Source organism: Artemia franciscana, chromosome 8 (genome assembly GCF_032884065.1).
Source record: "Artemia franciscana chromosome 8, ASM3288406v1, whole genome shotgun sequence".
Classification (NCBI taxonomy): domain Eukaryota; kingdom Metazoa; phylum Arthropoda; class Branchiopoda; order Anostraca; family Artemiidae; genus Artemia; species Artemia franciscana.
This window is the reverse complement of record NC_088870.1, coordinates 30,898,901-30,922,741: the sequence shown is the minus strand read 5'-3', so window position 1 is coordinate 30,922,741 and position 23,841 is coordinate 30,898,901. Positions and strand designations below refer to the sequence as shown.

The window sequence follows — 23,841 nt, the reverse complement described above, 5'->3', positions numbered from 1 at the left end:
CTCCTTGTAACAAGGAGCCAAATTTGTTTAGAATATTTAAGGCTAAAAACAATTTGTTGAGGACATTTCTAGCCTCTCTGACCTACTGAATTTAAGATGCACCAATGTATTTGTTGAGTTTGAACTTCCTTTATGATTATCTCCCTCAAAGTTCTCGCTTTCCTTAAATTGTCTGTTTCAGCCTATCTTCATCCTATTAGGTTTTTGGCAGCGTTTCATTATTTTATTGTGGGGGGAGGGGCACTACAATGAGACAATTGAAGTCTCTGCAGTGTATGTATTTTAAAAAAGTAGTCGACTTGAAAGCAGTTTGGCTCTTAAACGTGACCCAGGCTTACCAAATTTGTGTCATAAGAGAATTATCAAGATGATCAAATTTTTATTACAGATATTACATTTGCCCGATAACCGTCTAGTGAAGGCGGCTCAAAATAACTTGTTGAAATCTTCTAAAAAGGCGTTGTGGCCAAAACATTAAAGCCACGCTGGAAGAAGCTGGCTTCTCATGGGCATAGAATAATGACCAGGGTCCCCATTGCAAACCTAATGATTTCCTTGGCTTGTTGGATTTGGTTCTTTACCACCAGGAGATTAAAGTAGCCTATGATTTTATAACCAGATCAAAGTAATGTATTGAGAGGAGTTTTAGTTGATACTGAACCTACCGTGGAGCGGGCTAAGGTGTTGGTTGTAGGTGTTTGCAAATTTTATGCCATAGCGTAGGGCACACTTGGATCCTTATGATGAAAGTGGTCCGGGAGGCTGGTCTGCTTTCGCTCTTTGTTGGAATATGGGAGAGACGTAGAACATTTTATGAGTAATTGTCAAAGTTTTGAGTATTTACAGAATTGCTTTTTCTTGGGGGGGGGGGGATAGGATGCATCATGGCTCCCATTTATCTTGGAGACCTTTTATAGGAAGCTAATTATTATGGTGGAAAGTTTTATAAAGAATGTTTAAGAGGGGGCTACACCTCCTCAATACCTTGCTCTATTACACCATTTCTCTATTAGACATTTTGCTCCAATTACTTAAGAATGACTCCTGAAACACAAGTTCTGCTTAATTAGAATAATAAGCTTTTTAAAAACTCAAATCTTTAGCATAAATAGCAAGGGATTGAGGTGGGGCGACCCCTCGTACACGTAACAATTTCTGCTCGTTTTAAGTTTTAATGTTACTCCTTGATTTCAGTTGAAAGGAAAAATTGTTTTTCATTTTATTGTTTATAAGTCCACATTCCTCAATGACGATTTTGTAGACATTTATATCACAAGGCCATTGGTGAAATTTTAGGCGCCTGATAAAATAAATTCTTAAGATTTGAGTCATATGTGTAATTGCTGAGAATCTCTTGTTTTCATAAGAAAGTATTAAGCAGAGCCAGCCTTTGAGGGTGGCAAGTGGTTTAACCAAACCAGGCCTGCTCATAATACCCCATTGACCCCTCCAAAAACCACACTGGCGACCCGCGCTAATAAACATGTTACGAATTATAATCACATAATTGATTTTGTGACTTCACGAGGGGCCTCACAGAAAAAAACTGTAAAATCTAAGGCTGGAGTATCCAAATATGCCATCCCTTTTTATGGCACTTGGTCTTAACCAAGTGACATATAGCGATCGCAAAATCTGTCGGTCTGTCCCGGTTTTACTACTTGAGGCACTTTCAGGTAAGCTAGGACGATGAAATTTGGCAGGCGTATCAGAGACAGGACCAGATTAAATTAGAAATAATCGTTTTCCCGATTTGACCATCTGGGAGGGAGTGGGGGGCCAGTTAATTCGGAAAAAATGAAGTATTTTTTAACTTAAGAACGGGTTATGGGATCTTAATGAAATTTGATATTTGGAAGGATATCGTGTCTCAGAACTTTTATTTTAAATCCTGACCACATCCGGTGACATTGGAGGGGGAGAAGCATAGAGAGGAGGGAACGGGATGAAACTGTGTGGGAAAAATAAGCAAAAGTCCTAGGTACGTTATTGACATAACCGGAACGGATCTGCTCTGCTTGGAGGAGTTGGGGGGGGGTTAATTCTGAAAAATGAGGTATTTTCAACTTACAAAGCAGTGATCTGATCTTAATGAAATTTGAACTTTGGAAGGATATTGTGTCTCAGAGCTCTTGTTTTAAATCCCGACTGGATCCGGTGACATTGGGGGGAATTGAGGGGGGGCCTAAAATCTTGGAAAACACTTAGAGTGGAGGGATTGGGATGAAACTTGGTGGGAAAAATAAGTCCTGAATACGTGATTGATGCAACCGGAACGGATTCGCTCTCTTTGGGAGAGTTGGGGGCAGAGTTAATTCTGAAAAATTAGAAAAATGAGGTATTTTTAACTTACGAATGAGTGATCGGATCTTAATGAAATTTGATGTTTGGAATGATATCATGTCTCAGAGCTCTTATATTAAATACCAGCCGGATCTGGTTAAGAGGTAGTTGAGGGGGGCGGAACCTAAAATCTTGGAAAAAGCTTTGAGTGGAAGGATCGGGGTGAAACTGGCTGGGAAAAATAAGCAGAAGTCCTATGTACGTTATTGACATAACCGGAATGGATTTGCTCTGTTTGGAGGAGTTGGGGGGGGGGTTACTTCTGAAAAATGAGGTATTTTCAACTTACAAAGCAGATATCAGATCTTAATGAAATTTGAACTTTGGAAGGATATTGTGTCTCAGAGCTCTTGTTTTAAATCCCGACAGGATCCGGTGGCATTGGGGGGAATTGAGGGGAGGGGCCTTAAATCTTGGAAAACGCTTAGGGTGGAGGGATCGGGATGAAACTTGGTGAGAAAAATAAACACAAGTCCTAAATACGTGATTGACACAACCGGAATGGATTCGCTCTCTTTGGGAGAGTTGGGGGCAGAGTTAATTCTGAAAAATTAGAAAAATGAGGTATTTTTAACTTACGAATGAGTGATCGGATCTTAATGAAATTTGATCTTTGGAAGGATATCATGTCTCAGAGCTCTTATATTAGATCCCAAACGGATCTGGTGAAGGGGGAGTTGGGGGGGGCACCTAAAATCTGGGTAAATGCTTAGAGTGGAGGGATCGGGATGAAACTTGGTGGGAAGAATAAGCACAAGTCCTAGATACGGGATTGACAGAACCGGAACAGATCTGCTCTCTTTTGGGGAGTTGGGGGTGGGGTGAGGGCTAACTCTAATAAATTAGAAAAAATGAGGTATTTATAACTTACGAAAAGAGTAAACGTATCTTAATGTAATTTCATATTTAGAAGGACCTTGAAACTCAGATCTCTCATTTTAAATCCCGATCAGATCCAGTGTCATTAGGGGAGGGGGGAAATCTTGAAAATGCTTAAAGCGGAGGGATCAGGATGAAACTTGGTGGAAAGAATGAGCACATGTTCAAGATATGTGACTGAAATAACTCGATCGAACCCGCCCTCTTTGGTTGAGTTGGGGGGGGGGTGATTCGAAAAATTGGAAAACTTGATGGGAAGAATAAGCACAAGTTATAGATACAAGATTTATATAATTGGTATGGATCAGTTCTCTTTGGGGAAGCTGGGGGTTTTTAATTTGGAAAAATTGAGATATTTTTAACTTAAGAACGGGTGACCGGATCTTAATGAAATTAAATTTTTAGAAGGAACTCAGGTCTCAGAGCTCTTATTTCAAATTCCGACCAGATCTGTTGCCATTGGGGGAAGTTGGGTGGAAACAAAAATCTTGGAAAACGCTTATAAATGTCGTAGATACATAATTGACGGTAGAAACAATAGATGGCAGCTCTTTCGGACCCGTGGGAAAATGCCACATTTTTGTTTCTGTAAATTTTTCTATTTGTTATTCACAGAAGATATATTGGCTGTGGGGCCGGGTAACTGCCGCATATATTTAACACTTACATATTTTATTCTATCTTTGAAAGTGGTGCCTGCCTGCTTGCTTGCTAGAACGGAGCTTTTCACTCAAAAGCAGATACATGATTTGATGAAACGAAAGCTTGGCTGCACAACTTTCCTCTCTGACATAGGCTATATAACTCCACGTGACTTTACAAACCATAGGCTCTGGCTCGTGTACAAGCAAAAACCATCCTTTTTGGCCCCAGGCAAGAGTTCTGCAGAGCTTTCCAAAATGTAATGTCGTATTCATCAATCCGGCCTGAAGTCCACACTTTCCGTAAAAACTGCACAGGTTAGACCCTTACCAGTTTCTGGGAATAAGCTGAGATCGGCGGCATAGAAAAAAAAACAAGAGCTAAGAGCTCATACAGCACTTGTGATGAGGTCGTAAGAGTCAAGAGCTCATATGGTATGAGCTGTAGCAAATTCTAAGAATCAATAGATTGATTTAAAAAGAAAATCAGAGGCTTTGGGATTTAAAATAAAAGCTCTGAGTCACGAGGTCCTTCTAAATATCAAAATTCATTAAGATCCGATCACCCACTCGTAAGTTAAAAATACCTCAATTTTTCTAATTCTCCCCTCCCCCCCCCCAACTGCCCCAAACAGAGCAGATCCGGTCCGGTTATGTCAATAATATGTCTAGGACTTTGAGAAACAACGGGAAAATCAGAGAAGCTTTGGAAATCGCTAAAAATAAACACACCATCAATAAAGACAATGGTGAGTTCCACATTAGCGAAGTTTGGGAACCCATCACCCATAAATTGAAAACTCACAAAAAACTCGACCCCTTTCCTAAAGGCCAAACCTCTTTAAGATCTACTAGGACAGCAGCCATCAATGCCTCTACCAAAATTCGGGCAACGGGACAACAATAATTTCAGGTTCAGCTCATCATCAGTGTTTTTAGTTTTATTTATTTAGTGATTTTACTCTCTGGCTGAAAATTTGAATTTAATCTGATGATGACCAAACTTATCGTTAGAAAAATCAATCACCTGACATCCATAATTTAGGTAAGCTTGTTACCATCTTTCATTATTAATTTTCAGTTTCCTTTTCTCTGGTTTTAGTTTTGAAAATATAAATTATGATATTTGAGCAGAATTTTAATCCTTTCAGTAGGCTAGGATTTTTTTTCTGAATTTAGGAAATGCATTTTCAAATCCTTGAAGGCTTCTAAATAAGGATTAAACAAAGCTGTAAAGCTGAAAGTACTTTTCTATTATTTCATTTAAGTATAAAATTTTCTTTGTATGATTTTGCTTTTAGAACAGAAGGATTTTTAAAGGTCATGGTAAAATTCTAGTTAATTGACTTCTTGCTATCTTGGAATGGGTTTAGGTTAGGAAAATGAAACTTTTAAGGATGGGTCTACAGGCTAAAGTGTGTCCCTGGAAGGTATTTTAAAGAACCCACCTCTGCTCCTTTTCCCTCTAGAGGGCACTGAAATTTGCCTACATGACAGGTCTATGCCTACTGAAATTTTGACAAAACAACATTTTATCTTAATTTTCAGTTACAAGTTGCTTTTTTCTCTGCCTTTAGTTCTGAAAATGCAATTCCTGTTATTTGAGTAGAATTTTGAGCCATATTAATGGTTTTTTTTTCAAAATTTAGGAAATGTATTTGCATATCTTTAAAACCCTATAAAATGGGATTGAGCAAAGTTATAAAGCTGAATACAATTTTGTTGTACTTCAATTAAGCAGAAGATCTATTTTGCAAGGTTTCATTTTTATAGCACACATATTTTTAAAGGTCATCAAAGGTCAGGGCCCTCTAGAGGGATAAGGAGTGGAAGTAGGTTCTTCAGAATACCTTCCAGGGACATACTTTAACCTGTAGACCCATCCTTGAAAGTTTCATTTTCCTAACGTAAACCCTTTCCAAGATAGCAAGAAGTCAATTTACTAGAATTTTAACAAATGATGAATTCTCAAAAAAATTTGACAGTTCATATAACTGACTTACCAATAAAGTGAACGTACCACTTAATGCCTTTTTTTATGTTTTTTATGAATATAATAATGCTTTTCTTTTCAATTGATACAATATGATAATGTGGGATAGTTAGGGATAGAGGAAGCTCTGAAATTTGTTGTTTTCTTGCTGCTGACTCAGTGGTAAAATATTTCACAGTTCATATAATTGACTTACCAATAAAGTGAACATACCACATGATGATTTTTTTTTATATTCTTTACAAATATAACAATCACTTCTATTGCAAATTCAAATTCAAGTATTTTTTGAGCATTTAAAAATGGTGAATTTTCAATTAAAGTATGAACTATGAGTTGTTTTTGACAAAATAATACTGCATTTTTTTCTGTGCTATTTTCAATAAAATAATGCAATATTTTTTCAGTGTCAAAATTATTTATACTTAGGTTAGGTTAAAAAGTGCTTAAGTTTGAATTTGCAATAGAAGCAATTATTATATAACTTTATATTATTATATATTATATAGTATATTAACTTTAGTGGTGAGTCAATTATATCAACTGTGATAAATTTACCAACTCAGTTTGTTGAATACTAACATTACCTGGGGTTGATTTTATGGGTCCTTTCCCTTGGTTTAGTTTTGCTTCTTTTTGGGCTTGCTGATGCTTTTGGTTTGATTTTGGAGATGATTGCTGCATATTTGAAGCTTACTCAGGAAGGGAAGCATTGATCCCTGTTCACCTGATCCCTATAGTTTAAAGAATTTTACTCCTGGCAGGTACATTGGCATTTGTGGCTGGTGACCAGCCCTCTTCTGCCTGATTAGTCAGGGAATCAACACTAGGATGCAGATTCACTGACTTTTTGGATGAATTTTGAAATTCATCCAAAAGAGAATTATATTGGCAACTTTAGAGCAGCCAAAGCAACCAAGAAAATTCAAAATCTGGAAATGCTGAAATTTCAAGGGAATTAAACTTATATATTACCAATTAAAAAACACATAAACAGAATAAAGCTTTAAGGTAAGTAACTATAATATAACACTTCAAGGTCTCTTCATTAAGGAAAAAACATACTAGGTTTAGAAAAATGTCTTGACTCACAATTTGAGGCAATAATCCACAATTTAAATTTTACAATAACACATGGGTGTTTTGATCAACAATAAACACTGACTATGTATTTATCCCAAATTTGAATATCATGGCATCAGGCAAAGCCTTACATTCTAGGGAAGAAATGATTAAACTGGTTGCATAAAGGATCTTTTTTTTCAAGCTACAATTCTCTTGTGAGCATTGGTGATTTTTTTGGATATTATTAAACAAAAAATTTAACTTTTTTCAAACTTTAGACATTTGTGATTCTGGCTGAATGTTTCTATTACCTGACCAGGTTTTACCTTGTCCTATTCAAAATTTCCATCCCCTTTACCCTCAACCTCTAATTTGTTTCCTCCATAATGAAACAAAGTACAACAGTTTTTACTTCAGCTGATACTCAAAGGAGCTCAAGATGAACAAGTGTAACAACAAGTCATATCCCTAGCTCTGTCCCTCACAGTTATGTTTTATATCCCACTTATCCCAGCTACCTAATCCCAACAACAAACAAATATTTTGGGCTCAATGTTTAGAGCTACCCAGCTTTGCCCTCTTATGACATGAGCTGAGAACACCTGGAAATCCAATGAAAATAGAAGGTAATGTTTTGCATGAAAATGGATCAGCATTACTAAGACTAGGGCAGGTTCCCAACATTGCCACAAAAAGGAGAGACATGTCCCCAGACAGTGAAAAAGGTCCAGCTGCAAAGTGTAAACAAAGGAAATTGACAACACTTATAGCAGATTACAACAACAAAGATACACAGTGCATCATCCCAAAGCAAGAACATTACAAAGTGCTATTAGAAATTATTATAGAGGAAAGTAGAAAATCCCCCCCCCCTGATTATGAAATTGCAAAGTCAATCCAAATAATATTGAAGAATTTTGAATTTAGGCTGAAAGTCAAGAAAAAAAAAGAATGAACATGCTTTTCAAACAGTTTGTGGTAACAAACTGTAGTAAGGAGTGACCTGGCTTCATAGTAAACAAAACTCTAAAAAACGGAATTTTGATGCTAAAAGATACATCAAAAGAATCAAATTTTCATGCTGATTTTAAATGTATAAGTTTCATCAAATTTAGTCTTTGTCATCAAAAGTTACAAGCCTGAGAAAATTTGCCTTATTTTAGAAAATAGGGGGAAACACCCCCTAAAAGTCATAGAATCTTAACGCAAATCACACCATCGCATTCAGCATATTAGAGAACCCTACATCAAGCTCCTATCTACAAAAATGTGGAATATTTTTTGCCAGAAGACAGATCATGGGTGCGTGTTTATTTATTTTTTTCCCCAGGGGTAATCATATTGACCTAGTGGTCCTAGAGTGTCGCAGGAGGGCTCATTCTAACGGAAATAAAAAGTTCTAGTGTCCTTTTTAAGTGGCCAAAAAAATTGAAGGGTACCTCCAATGCTCATTTTTTTCCCAAAGTCAATGAATCAAAATTTTGAGATAGCCATTTTGTTCCACATAGTCAAAAACCATAATAACTATGTCTTTGGGTAGGACTTACTCCCCCACGGTCCCTGGGGGGGGGGCTGCAAGTTACAAACTTTGACCAGTGTTTACATACAGTAATGGTTATGGGGAAGTATACAGACGTTTTCAGGGGGATTTTTTTGGTTTGGGGATGGGGTTGAGGGGAAGAGGCTATGTGGGAGGATCTTTCCTTGGAGGAATATGTCATGGGGGAAGAGAAATTCAATGAAAAGGGAGTGGGATTTTCTAGCATTACTACAAAAATAAACATGAAAAAGTTTTTTCAATTGAAAGTAAGGAGCAGCATTAAAAATTAAAACAAACAGAGATTATTATGCATATGAGGGGTTCTAAAAATACTTTAGCATAAAGAGTGATGTATTTAGGAGGAGACAAATACCTTGCTCTTTATGCTAAAGTATTTTTAGTAATTTCAACTATTTATTCAATGGCCTTTCTGATTCAGGGGTCATTCTTAAAGAATTGGGACAAAACTTAAGATTTAGTGTAAAGAGCGAGGCATTAATTAGGGGACAAACCCCCTCATATACATAATAAAAAATAAAAATATAAAAGTTTGTTAGATAAGTTAATTCTTAAGTTATGTATATTTTTTACTAATAATTGGTAATCGAATTGGCAACGCTGTTTTCTTGTCTTATCTAAGTGTAATCCAAAAACCAGAGGAAATAAGTATCAATCTGCTTACCTGCTTTGCTAATAAGTGACCCTATAGAGTGGTGTATTACCCTAACTCGCATTTTTAAGGTCAATCTTGTTATTTAAGGACTATTTTGTTTGACCTTGTTTTAATTAGCCCACGTGCACGCTTGATTTCAAAATTAGCGCGCGCGCACTGTTGTCACTATTAGAACGATAGAGTTATGGAGAAAAATAAAGGATCGTCTAACACAGTTGCCCAAAAAAGACCAAGACATTCGCCCAAAAAAGGTGTTGATGAGTGCAAAGGTTGTGACTCCAAATTGCAAGAAGACGATTTTGCATTGCTTTGGGACTCATGCGAATCCTGGGTATGCATCGCATGCTTGGAAATGACAGAGCCGGAATACAACTTATTCACAAAAATGACTCGGAGGCTCGGGTCACTTTGGTTCTGCCCCGTATGTAAACAAAAGAAAAACACGATCAACCAAGGGCTGACATCTGCAGAAATTAAAGATATTTTGAGGGGTGAAATTCAAACGTCATTTAAGGCGATGGAGGATAAGTTTTGCGCTTTATTAGAGCCTATCCAACAGAAAGTAGCTGAAATCGAGAATGACCTGAAAAATAAGTGCACACTTTCCGACGTCCAGTATTTTACCGAGAACCTAATAGGGGTGAAGTGTCAGAGCTTGGAAAAAAGCCTAACTGAAAAATTTGTGAAAAAGGACGAGGAAATCAGTGTCAGTAGCTCGAACTTAAGTTCATTTTATGTGTCAGATATTGTGGAAAAACAAAAAAACCTGATCGTGTTTGGTTTAGCTGAAGACGCTACTTTGTCATCTCGTAGACAACAAAATGAGACCAATTGCCAATTTTTCAACGACAAGCTACTTGTACTTTGCCCTGCGAAATGTAGCTACTCAGTTAGACTTGGTAAAAATACGCCTGGTAAGATCAGGTCTATTAAGTTGATGTTCAAGACACCGTTAGAACGTGATACAGCTTGTTTCTTTCTGATGTCCGAGACTGCTAGTATCAAAGCTACATACCCCTTGTTCAAAGTCTCTCATGATCGTACTACGATTGAACTGTTGGAAAAAAAGAAGTACGATGCCCTGAAACAGGAGCTGAAATCGAAATTGGACGCTGGCGAAACTAACTGGAAAATAAAACGTAGCAAAAACGGACTAACCCTCGTGAATAAAAACTCTTTTCATGAAACCCCAAATAGCTACGTGAGCATCGAAGAGTGACTCCCTAAAAAAGTTGAAGTGTCTGAGTGATAAATTTTTGGTGACATATACAAATGCAGACTGCCTGTCATCTAAATGGGAAGAGTTTAGTGAGCTAATAAAGCAACGTAAACCGCATTTAGTTGTTGTTACCGAAGTTTTACCAAAACATTTCAGTGACCCGTCTATTTTTTTCATCCGCTACCACAATATAATTTAGTATCTAATAATTCAGCTAAAAGAGGGATTTGTATTTATATTCATTGTTCTATTAAGTTTTCTGTGGTTGTTGATTCGTTAGTAGACTCAGTGTCGGAGTGTCTTTTGGTTGATGTTAAATTGCCTTATCATAGTACTTGCATGTGTATTGCAGCTTTTTATCGTAGTCCTACTGTGAATTTATTGAGTCCAGTTAATAGTGCCAATATTCTAGTGTGTATTTCTCGTCTTGTTGGTCGTAGTTCGAAGTTCCTTATTCTAGGTGACTTCAATTTACCTTTGATAGATTGGAGTGCGCATAGTACGAGTTTGTCCACTTCGTCGTATGAGCAGCAATTTTTAGATAGATTGGATGACCTGTACTTATACCAACATATTGTTAGGCCAACTCAAGCCAGGAATGATGCTATTCCATCGATTTTAGATCTGGTTATTACCAAGTCAATCGATGATATTTTGAGTGTAGATTTCCGTCCGCCTTTAGGTAAAAGTGATCATGTTGTGTTAGATATTTACATGAATATTGATGCTCAACAGAGAGGTTTTGAGTTTTATTGGCACGATTATGCTAAAGCTGATTATGAATCAATGCGACAATTTATTTCGTCTATTAATATCATGTATGAACTAAAAAATAATCATGTTTCTCCGGACACCGCGTTTGATTTTGTAAAAAAGGTGTTAAGGGAATGTAGGGATAAATTTGTTCCTTTGGTGAGGAATTTTTCCGGTCGTAGAAATAATCCTAAACTTCAAAGACATATACTCCAAGTAATACGTGAAAAAAATAGTCTTTGGCGGTCTTATATTGAGTCACGACATAGTAAAGTAGTCAGACAAGGACATTTGGATACTCAGTTGCAAGAGGATTCAGGTGAATGGCATGCGTATTCACTAGCGAGAAACAAGGTCACTCGGCTTCTTAGGGCTAATCGTGAAGAGCTTGAGTCGCGTATTATTCACTCAAGCACCGCATCACCTAAAATATTTTGGAAATATGTAAATAGGAATAAGCCTAACCTTGCACCATCTTCATCTACGTTCACACATCAGGATACACACCAAAAGATTGATAGTGATTCTGAGAAGGCTCTTATTTTTAACCAAATTTTTTCTTCAGTTTTTGTTAAAACACAGCCAATTCATTCAAATGAAGCTAATTTTGCATCTCAAGTAGAGTTGATTGCGTCGCCGAACATCCTTGTTCCATTTGATGATTCAGGTTTCTCATTGACTGAAGTTTATACTATTCTTATAAAATTGGATACGTCTAAAGCGCCGGATATAGACGGTTTCCCGAGCATAATGATAAGACAAATTGCTCATGAAATTGCAGAACCACTTACCTATATATGAATGAATGACTGTATTTAAAGCCATTTTTCAGGCCGTATACATACATATATAACAACAAACAAACTAAATTATGTAACAATTGACTTTCGAATAACAAGACCCTTCCGGACAAAATTTGCCGCTGCTACTATATTTATTTTCGACGACGACTTCAAAGTTCCACTTATCTTTGGCGCATGGACTGTGTCCGTCAGGGTGGAAGAAGGCCTTGGTAAAGCCGCTTCACAAAAGTGGCTCCAGGTCAGATTTTATAAATTATCGGCCAATTTCAATCACGTCTATTTTTTGCCGTGTGATGGAAAAGTTGATTGTTTCACGCGTTCAAAAGTATTTTGACGGAAATCATCTTTGGAATCCTGCTCAGCATGGTTTCCGAAAAAATAGGTCTTGTAATACTCAGCTTCTTGAGGTTACTTTGGATTTTCAACGTTTTGCCAATCTAGCTATACCCTTTGACTGTATTTACATCGACTTCTCGAAGGCATTCGACAAAGTCTCAATACCCACCCTTCTTAAAAAATGTGCAGCTTATAAATTGGGTAAAAAAATATTTGCATTTATTGCTGATTATCTAAATGGACGAACTCAGCAGGTTGTTGTTGGTGAAGCTATGTCATCCTCAATTGATGTGTTAAGCGGAGTCCCCCAGGGTAGCTGCCTGGGTCCAATTTCATTTTGTTTATTTATTAATGATCTGCCTTCCTCTGTTCAGCATTCTACTGTCAAGATGTTCGCGGATGATGTGCAACTTTTACAGGAGGATCTTGACTCTCTAACTTATTGGTGCGAATCTAATTCTATGTTCATAAACCCTTCTAAGTGTGTTGTTCTACACTATGCTCGTAAACTCCCACCTGTGCATACTTACCAGCTGTCTGGCATACGAATCCCTTCTAACGAAATAGTGCGTGACCTTGGTGTTTACTTTGATACCCAATTGAAATTTGATAAGCATGTTTCGGAAATAGTAAAGAATGCGAATTATCGTTTATCGTCTATAAGGAGAAGCTTTAATAGGTTCAACCTTCGTAATTTCTTACTACTATACAAATCAATGGTCTACCCTCTTCTTGAGTATAATACTTCTGTTTGGTCTCCATTAAGTCTAACGGATGAGCATAGGATAGAAAAGGTTCAGAGAAGGGCCACTAGATTGGTCCCATACCTTCAGCGCCTTTATTATCCGCAGAGACTTTCTAGGCTTCAACTCCCGTCGTTGAAGTTTCGTAGACGTCGCAATGACCTTGTAAATGTGTTTCGTATAATTAAAGGAGTGGATGATGTTGATCCAAATTTATTTTTTAAATTTAGCCATTATCACTCTACTCGTCAGCATGATTATAAATTATATCCCCCAAAACCACGGAAAAAAATTGGTCAATTATCTTTTGTTAGTAGAGTTGCCGGACCATGGAATGGTTTGCCTTTGGAGGTTGTCGAGGCAGAGAGTGTTCAAAATTTTAAGAGTGCATTAGTAAATACGCCTTTTTATTTAGACGCTTTTGTTGTGTAGTGTCGTTTTATTTAGAAGTTTTTGCTGTTTAATTTGTCGTTGCCAATTTAATTTACTTTAGATTAGTATTATGATTTTGTGTTCTTGTGTTTTTGCGACAAGCATTAATGCTTACCGCTATTGTAATAATAAATAAATAAATAAAATAAAAACGTTTGTTAAAAATTAAAAGTTATAGTTGCCTTTTTAAGTAACCGAAAAATTGGAGGGCAACTAGGCCTCCTTCCCCACCCCTTATTTCTCAAAATCGTCTGATCAAAACTAAGAGAAAGCCATTTAGCCAAAAAAAGAGTTAATATGCAAATTTTATTTTAATAATTTATGTGCAGAGAGCCAAAATCAAACATGCATTAATTCAAAAACGTTCAGAAATTAAATAAAAAAACTTTTTTTTTTAACTCAAAGCAAGGAGTGACATTAAAACTTAAAACGAACAGAAATTCCTCCATATATCAAATGGGTTGTCACCTCTGCAATGTTGCTCTTTATGCTAAAGTTTGACTCTTGCCACAATTCTACTTTTTAAAACAATTAAAAACTTTAAAGTTTTTAAAATTAAAGAGTGAGGCGTTGAGGAGGGGACAAACAATTTCATATACAGACAATTATTAAAACAAACAATTTCTGTTTGTTTTAAGTTTTAATTTTGCTCCTTACTTTCAGTTAAAAAAACTAGTTTTTTTTGTTTAATTATATCTACAAGGCAAAGATGAGGCTGAAAAGATTTTATTCATCAGCAAACTCTGCAATCTCACTCTAAAAGCAAAAAGAATACAACCTATAGTAAGAGGAATAATTAAAGGTATCCCTCTTAACTTATCCATTGAGGAAATCAAGGAGAGCTTTAAATCCCAAAAACTTGGAAAGATGGTGTAAGGCAGAAAAGATACGACAAGAAATGTAAAAAACTTCAAGATAACCTTGCAGTATTGATTATTTTTTAGAGTAGGACCCTAGCAACAAATCTCTGGTGCTTTGCAAGAAAAAGGGAGTTACACCAATACTATTGCTGAGTCCTTCAGTGTCCCAAGTGCCAGAAATATAGACACACTCAAAAAGAATGTAGAGCTAAAGAGTCATTATGTTTGAGGTGCTCAGAGAAACATCAGTCACACCAGTGCCCACTGAATAGAATAGACCCTGAAATCAGACCAAAATCATACATGTGTGCCATTGTGTTGAAAGCTGCTCATCAACATCAATTGGTGCCCAGTAAGGCAACAAAACCAAGGAATCCCCCAAGTGGCTAAAAAATGTCAAATTGGGTTCTGTATGGCACAAGTAGCTTGTAAAAATTATGCTGATGTGCTAAATTAGATGAGGCTACATCAAAATCAGTTCTGTCAGAACTCACAAAGCCATATCACCAACAAAATCATTTTAAATCATGTAAAATCATCCAAAAGAGAAGTAGCTGAAAAGTTAGTAATTGGTCTAACTTATGAACTTTTGCTGATTTTTTTACAGCAGTCAATTGCCAAGGATAAAGACACAGTGATAAAGGTTTGTGCTCTATTTTTTGCAAAAAATGCAATTAAGCTTGCAGTTGATATGCAAAGTTGCTCTAAAGGTTGACATACTTGACAGGAGAACAAGATCACATCCAACATCATTGTTTTATTGGATATTTTTCAACTGTTATGTAGTCTCAAAGAAAAGGAAGATTTACTGCTGCTTGCAATACCTGATCCAACAGACATGTCCTCTTTTCCAATGTACCCCCTTACAATAGTGGCATCACGCCTCAACAAACGCGTCCTGAGGCTTAGTTTTTTAGTAAAAAACAGTGAGTATGTTTACAGAGTTCAAATCCAGTTATCTGGCCATTGACGGCTGCTTGCCAATCCCCCTATGATCCTGTAGTGCTTTTAAATATTCCTTACAGCATTAATTTGCAAAACCCTACAAATCAGCATAATTTTGTGAAGAATTTGGCTGTGTTGACAAGGCGAAACATATTGTTAGTTGCCAAAATGGACTGGTAGTCCAAATGGTTGATGAAGATTTTGCATTGGCTGCAGCACCTAATAGTATGAAAATTTGGGTATGAAACTAATAGTATGAAGCTGAGTGCACAATAATTTTTAAAATGGACACTGATTTTGATGTTTCTGAAATCTCTGTGCTTGTTGAAAATATAATTTCTATGACATGCTTTGCAAATTTAAGAGTTGTACAGCTGAAGCTTAAAACAAATAATGACCTTGATCATGCATTGAAGTTTGGAGTGAAGATCAAACATTGTTTATTTTGTGTAACTCAATCAATCAAAAGCCCAAGCAGTGTCTAAAATACCAAGGATTTGTACATTTTGCTTGAGAGTGTTCAAACCCAACCAAGTGTATTAGATGTGTGGGTAATCATAGTAATAAGCATCAAGCATGCCAAGCAGACATAAAATGTTCAAACTGTGGAAAAACCCACAGATGTAACAGCTTGATTTGTGTAGAAAAGAAAAAACACCTTCTCACTCAAGGCCAAAGAAAGAACGTTATTTCCCTCGGGCATTAAAAATTTATGTTAGAATATTAATGGTAACTGTAAAAAAATAGAAATTATTGACTATTGTGTCATCATTTGAGTGTTTGCCTGATTCTCAGTTTTCTATCAGGCCAGCAAATATTACAACTGGAAGTTTAGCTATTTCATTAAATATAAAGTTCACCACTTCATTGTTAGATTTGAGTGACATTTATATTGCTGTTGAGCTAGGATGTTTTTTATTGCTGTGTATTTCTATGCTGACTAATTACCTCACCAATACTTCTGACGAAGTTTGCATCCGCTTTTCATGTCCGTACTACAGAAATCTAAATCTTTCTCTTGGGTTCATAACTCTGGGTCAACCTCAAACCTAGATTTTGTCCTGTCTGATAATCCAAAACTTCAATCTACCACCATTACTATTTCAGATGACGTCCTATCAAGACACCATCTACACCTTTAGAAAAATAAAACACGACCCTGTTGTTAAAAAAAAAAGAAAAAAAGGAAAAAAAAGAAGAAATCAACCATTAGTGCACGAGTCTCAGTTATTTCGTTTAATATAAACGGCACCAAAGATAAGGATTTTGTTATTGATGAGTTGTACAGTTACTACGGTTTGGTATGTCTCCAGGAGCATTTTCTTTCTGCTTCAAGTTTGAATTTTTTGCATCAAAATCAGCATCATATTGCATTCCTGAGTCCAGCAAAAGTTACTGGCAGTCGCCCTCCCATTTGACTAGCCTGTGTCTTCAAACAGGACATTCAATTACCCTCCCCAGTACTGTTCTACTCCAACGAATCTTTTTTGGCTGTGTATATTGGCAGTATTGTATTTATAAACTCTTATCTCCCATATGAAGGATACTTGATCAGATCCTTGACTAAATTTGCAAAGGTGTGTGGTCTGCTGAAGTATCTTGCGAATCAGGTACTGTCAAACTCTCTACAGTATATAATAATTGGGAACCTCAATACTGATATCAGTTGATCTTCTGTGAGAAGTGATTTACTTTTTGAGTGTCTTCCATTGTACTGTATTATGCCCAAATCCCACAAGTTTTCATATGTTCATCACTCTGGAAGTACAAGTGATATTGATCATATTGATTGCTTGCCTGGTATTATCTCTTCTTATGCTCATTTTTATGTTAACGAGTAAGATACTGACCACATGCCAATCTCAGCAACATTTACATTGGATATTGATCTATTGAAAACCAATTGCTTGCAAGAAAAATCAAAGTGGTTTGAAAAAAGCAACTGGAGCAAAGCAAATATACCATACTACATCTCTACTTTAATTGCCTTTCTTTCTACCATATGCATTCCATATCATCTTCTTCAGTGCCAGGTACCTACAAATGGTAAAGCCAATATTTACTGTTATTATAACCAACTTGTGATGTGTATGAAAAAGGCAGAAGAAGCTGCCGTACCTCGGTAACGTATTCGTTAAAGAACACAAAAACCTATCTGGTCAATTTACCCTTGTTTAAATTTGTTAAAAAGTAAAGCAAAACTAATGGCTCCAGCTATGGAATGAATGTAGTTGGCCAAGTTCTGGGTATGTGGCTGATCTCAAACGTAAAACTAAACCAAATATAAACGTTATTTGTGGTTGGAATGTTACTGCAGTATGGATATCCCTGTGAGTAGGAAAGATTGACGAAAAGTGATCAATGGCCGAATGGGTTGGTGTGCTGGATTCGGGATCCCTTGTCTGAGAGGACGCGGGTTTGAATACCGGTGTGCCCAATTCTTCAGTTTGGGACGGGGGTCAGTGGCCTGACTCTGTAAGCTTAGCCAGAGTCGACCCAGCTCTAAATGGGTACCTGGAGAAATCTGGGGAAAGTAAACAGGAAGGGTGTGCGAAAGCACAGGATGGCTGGCCCCCAACCCCCCATTGCACTTCCTGGCTGAAGGGCCAAGAAACGGAGATCAGCACCGCCGGTATGGACTGTAAAGTCTAATGCCGTATCTTTTACCTTTTTTTTTAAATTCTGACAAGTTAAATGATGATACTATGACAAGTAACTGCCTTCCTCCTACAGCTTGGTATAAACTTTATTCTTTGATCTTTTTGGTGATTAACTATTCAGTGCATTCTGTATATACTCGCTTTCTCCCCCCTCCCTCTTTAGCACAACACTTTTAAAACACGCTTTAGCACAGAGCAAATTTACAACAACTTTTAAAACACCTCAAATCTGCACATAAGTGGTTGTGGTCAAAATTGTAATCAATCTTTTCGGTGATTAACTATTCAGTGCATTCTGTATATAGTCGCCCTCTTACCCTCCTTCTTTTGTACAACACTTTTGAAACACGCTTTAGTACAGAGAAAATACAACAACTTTTAAAACACGCCAGATCTGCACATAAGGGGATATGTTCAAAATTGCAATCGTAATTTTTTCAATTTCCAGTGTTTTCATTTAGTTTAGCATCCCCTCAACATTCCCTGGAAGCTTCTTCTTAATGGCTCTTGGCCTCAGTAGTTATTAAGGTTGTAGTAGCATGCTCATTGTGCCTTTTGGTTAGCTCAACATCCCCCTTAACATGCCCTGGTAGTATGAACTTTACCTAGGATATCACAGATACGCCCTTTTGACAACCCTCGTGCTCATAGTGTATTTGGATTTATTTTAATATTACTTCAACATTTCATGCTAATTTGTTTCCTCATCTTAGGTTAACTTTTTTCATATTTCTTTTCATGAGTGTTATCACATAAATTTTACCAGTGCATAGGATTCTATAGGCTAGGAAGTTTTATAGAATCGATGTATTTACAGTCTACGCAAAAACAGGTGTTTAAGCACTGAATGGTCGGCCTTTGGCAGATCAGCAGCAGTAATGTACTCAAGTAGTAGTAATGAGTCTCAAGCAGTAACAAACCAGAGAGGAACTCTAAAATTTGATTTGATATGAATATGTACATCGGAATTTTGATACCAATATATACATTAAAAGAATTGCTATTTTAGGCTGATTTTAAATATATAAGTTTCATCAAGTTTAGTCTTACCCATCAAAAGTTACGAGCCTGAGAAAATTTGCCTTATTTTCGAGAAAAGGGGGAAATACCCCCTAAAAGTCACAGAATTTTAATGAAAATCACGACATCAGATTCAGCATATCAGAGAAGGCTACTGTAGAAGTATCAAGCTCCTATCTGCAAAAATGTTGAATTTATATTTTTTGCCAGAAGAAAGACCACAAAAGTGTTCTTTTTTTCAGGGGTTGTTGTATCGACCCAGTGGTGCTAGACTGTCGCGAGAGGGCTCATTCTAACTAAAATTAAAAGCTCTAGTGCCCTTTTTAAGTGACCAAAAAATTTGGAGGGTAACTAGGCCCCCTCCCACGCTCATTTTTTTCCCATAGTCACCGGATCAAAAATTTGTCGAAAACCTAATGAATATTTCTTTGAGGACAACTTAATCCCCCATAGTCCCCAGGGGAAGGGCTGCAAGTTATGAACTTTGCCCATTGTCTACATATAGTATTGATTATTGACGATGTATACTAACGTTTTAAGGTATATTTTTTTGGTGGCGGGGGGGGGGGGTTCGTATTTGACATGATAGGATCTTTCCATGGAGGAATTTATCAGGGGGGAAGATACTTTCCATGAGGGGGGCGCTGGATGTCCCAGCATTATTTAAAACAACAATGAAAAATTAAATATAAAAAACAAGTTTTTTCAACTGAAAGTTAGGAGCAGCATTAAAACTAGGCCCCCAATCACGCTCATTTTTTTCCAGCCACTGGATCAAAATTTTGAGACAGCAATTTTGTTTAGCATAGTAAAAAAATCCAGTAGCTACGTCTTTGAGGATGCATTAACCCTCATAGTCCCTTGGGGAAGGGCTGCAAGTTATGAACTTTGCCCATTGTTTGAATATAGTATTGGTTATTTTGAAGTATACTGACGTTTTCAGGTGTTTTTTTTCGTGATGGGGGGGGGTCGTGGTGAGGGGATTACGTGAGAAGATCTTTCCTTGGAGGACTTTTCATGAGGTAAGAGAATTTCTTTGAGGGTGGCGCTGGATTTTCCAGCATAATTAAAAAAAAACAATGAGAAATTAAATAAAACGACGAGTTTTTTCAACTAAAAGTAAGGAACAACATTAAAACTTAAACCAAACTAAAATTATCATGTATATGAGGTGGTTTCTCCCCTCGTCAGTACCTAGCTCTTTAAGATAAAGTATTCTTAGTCATTAAAAAGATATATTTATTCTAATTAAATGGCCTTTTTGATTCAGGGGTCCTTCTTAAAGAATTGGAACAAAATTTGAACTTTAGTATATAAAGGTAGGTATTGAACAGGGAGCTAATCCCAACATATACGTAATAAAAAATATACACATATAGAAGTTCGTTAAGAAAGTTGATTTGTAAGTTACGTGTATTTATCAAACAGTTTGTGGTAACACACTGTAGTAAGGAGTGACCTGACTCAATAGTAACCGAAACTCAAAAAAATAGAATTTTGATACTAGTAGTTACATCGAAAGAATCGCATTGTAATGCTGATTTTAAATATATAAGTTTAATCAAGATTAGTCTTACCCATCAAAAGTTACGAGCCTGAGAAAATTTGCCTCTTTTTAGAAAATAGGGGGAAACACCCCCTAAAAGTCACATGATCTTAACGAAAATCAAACCATCAGATTCAGCGTATAAGAGAACCTTATTGTAGAAGTTTCAAGTCCCTATCTACAAATGCGTGTTACAACGATGCGTGTTCATTTGCTTTTTTTTCCAGGGGTGATCGTATCGACTCAGTGGTCCTAGAATGTCGCGAAAGGGTACGTGGGAGGATCTTTCCATGGAGGAACTTCTCATGGGGGAAGAGACTTTCAGTGGAGGGATCGCAGGATTTTCTAGCATTATTATAAAAAAACAATGAAAAAATAAATATGAAAAGCTTTCTATTGAAAGTGAGGAGCAGCATTAAAACTTAAAATGAACAGAAATTATTACGTTATGATGGTTTTACCTCCTCGTAATACCTCGCTCTTTACGCTAAAGTATCTTTAGGAATTTCAACTATTTATTTTACGACCTTTGTGATTCAGGGGTCATTCTTAAGGAATTGGGGTAAAATTTAAGCTTTAGTGTAAAGAGCGAGGAATCGGCGTGGGGTGTTTACGTTAAAGTTTTTTTTACTGTTTTAGAATGTAGAGTTCAGAGAAAGATTCAAACTTTAGCGAAAAGAGCGGGGCGTTGAGGAGGAAAAGCCCCTTTGATATACAGAGTAATTTCTGTTCGTTTTAAGTTTTAATGTCGCTCCTTACTTTTATTTTAAAAAACTTGTTTTTTTGTTTAATTACTAATAAAAACGTTCGTTTTTATGCATATGAGGGTTTTTCCTCCTCGGAATACCTCGCTCTTTACGCTAAAGTATCTTTAGTAATTTCAACTATTTATTTTACGACCTTTGTGATTCAGGGTTCATTCTTAAGGAATTGGGACACAATTTAAGCTTTAGTTTAAAGAGTGAGGTATCGACGAGGGGTGTTTACGCTAAAGTTTTTTACTGTATTAAAATGTAGAGTTAAGAGAAAGAGTGAAACTTTAGCATAAAGAGCGGGGCGTTGAGGAGGAAAAGCCCCTTTGATATACAGAGTAATTTCTGTTCGTTTTAAGTTTTAATGTCGCTCCTTACTTTCATTTAAAAAACTTGTTTTTTGTTCGTTTAAATACTAATAAAAACATTCGTTAATAAAATTAAAAGCTCTCGTGGCGTTTTGAAGTAACCAAAAAAATTGGAGGGCAACTAGGCCCCATCCCCCTTCTCTCTTTGACCCAGCCATTTAGCCAAAAAAAAGTAAAATTTATATGTAATTTTCGTTTTTATTATTCATTTACGTTGAGCCAAAATCAAAACCTGCATTAATTCAAAAACGTTCAGAAATTAAATAAAAAAAAGCAAGTTTTTTTTAACTGAAAGTAAGGAGCGACATTAAAACTTAAACGAACAGAAATTATTCAGTATATGAAAGGGACTGTCCCCTCCTCAATGCCTCATTCTATACGCTAAAGTTTGGCTCTTTCTCACAACTCTACTTTTTAAAACAATGAAATACTTTAGCGTAAAGACCTATGGCCCAAATTATCAAATGTTGCCCACATATCTGGTAAGTTCATTATAAATGAAAAATTAAGCTTAAGATTTATAGAAAATCTTCTAGGAAAATGTTCCTAGTAATGGATATTTTATTACTTACCAAAGATTTTTTTTAAAGATAACAACATGCTACTCGCTATTGTTTAGAAAATTGTGTGTTAGTCAGTTTGCTGAATTAGGTTGAAAATATTTTAAATCAGGATCCTTTTACTGGCTTATTTGAAACATGTTTTACTATATTTACCGACAAAATGCCTCAGTAGCCTTCAGCCCAAAAATACCTCATTCAAGAGGAAATAGTTTGATGAAGGTTGTTGGGGGAGATGTATTGTAGGTATATTCAGATAGTAAAAATAGTACCTTAACTTCAAAGTAATTACCCCTTTCTTCCAAGACCATTTGCACCATTGGTAAGCACGCATTTAACCCTTGGGAAAGGGAGGGCGGGTAAAGGATTATTTGTAAGAAAAAAGGTTTAAAATACAAAACAAACTTATTTCATGCCACCACTTTCCTGGGTTATCATTTTGATAGTTGAGAGCAGGGTGGAGGAGAGGGGGAATAACGTTTTCTTGTTAATACTTGCAACTGGAAATATCTTGGTTTGTTTGACCAATAAATTTGAGTGACATTGTATTCATTATTTAGTCGATTTATTGACCATTCTCACCTACCAATCAATTGAAGACATTCTTTGACCCATGTGAATCAAGTTTATTAGCACATGTTGCTAATGACTGGTGTTTTGGTAGGATGTAGAGTGAAGGGTGGATTGGTGTTAGAGTGAAGTGGTGTTCGGCTGCGATAAGACTTAGTCATTGTATTTAGTAGATGAAACGTAATTTGTATATATTACTATAAACACGTAGACTTGAATTTGAAAAAGGAGGATTAAAAAGATAAATCTTACTTTGGTTTTCTTCTAAAAAAAAAGAGCACTGCACGACTTGGAGAGGAAGTTGGTATGCATGGTATTGTTATGGGGGGGGGGGAGCTGGGCTGAACTTACATAATGGTTCTGGATGTACTACTAGATGCGTGTCTAGAAGTTACGAGCAAAATTTCAACTAAATCATATCCAAAAAAAAATCAATTATAAATTGTTATTATTTAGAGCAGAAAGGATAATGGAAATTACATGTGATTGTTTGAATTGATCTTTTTGGAAACTTTTGCTACCACATAAATTGTTAAAAATTGAAGAGAGAAAAAAAAACAGCTTAAAAATGTACACCTCTTCTATGAAGATGGGATGGCTTTGGGAAATTTTGGTGAATGAAAAGCATTGTCCAATGTATCTACTTAATTTTGCTTTTTCTTTTCACGTTTCAGCATGGCAACACTGACGAAAATGTAGTAGTGCTCTAAAAGCTTCACAATTTTGAAACAACTAAAAGGGAAATCTTTAAAAACTACTGTTTTCAGGTACAGTAGAACTAGCTATGACCAACTTCTAAATAATTCTCTATGGCAAAACTTTTTTTTTGCTTATAGTCTTACTTGTACACTGTAGTAAAATCAAAATTTTGTCTTTGTTTTAGATCATAAACATTAGTTTAATTATCTTTTTTCTCTCATTCTCAGATTGGAGACCGAATCCGTGTGATCTTGGACTTGGAGGAGAATACACTTGCCTTTGAAATTAATAATAAATTCTTGGGAGTTGCATTTAGAGGTATGCTTGATCACATGTTCGTTTTTCATGGTTTATATTTGGCTGGTTCATAAATAAAGTGTAATATTGAAATATGCACCGGAAATACAATAATTCAGCTCTAGCTTATCTTTATTAATCAAA

General features: G+C 36.2%; 2 protein-coding genes across 4 annotated transcripts in view; both read left to right on the top strand.

Moving 5' to 3' along the window:
- Positions 1–4,791: 4,791 nt before the first annotated feature.
- Positions 4,792–23,841, top strand: part of LOC136030292 (uncharacterized) — a 50,691-nt gene continuing 31,641 nt past the window's right edge. The window contains exons 1-2 of one of the 3 annotated variants that reach the window (XM_065709157.1): positions 4,792–4,908; positions 23,628–23,718. The gene's annotated coding sequence lies outside the window, so the exon portion shown is untranslated. Of the gene's footprint in view, positions 4,909–6,848; positions 6,868–23,627; positions 23,719–23,841 lie in introns of those variants that run through there. The other 2 variants (XM_065709159.1, XM_065709158.1) reach the window with 2 other exon arrangements.
- LOC136030658 (uncharacterized) lies at positions 10,693–11,907 on the top strand. Its single transcript, XM_065709727.1, has one exon. The coding sequence runs from the start codon at positions 10,693–10,695 to the stop codon at positions 11,905–11,907; it is 1,215 nt and encodes a 404-aa protein (XP_065565799.1).

Bases quoted from the DNA above. Each gene is read 5' to 3' on its own strand.
- LOC136030658 (XM_065709727.1), top strand. From the start codon at position 10,693: ATGTGTATTGCAGCTTTTTATCGTAGTCCTACTGTGAATTTATTGAGT.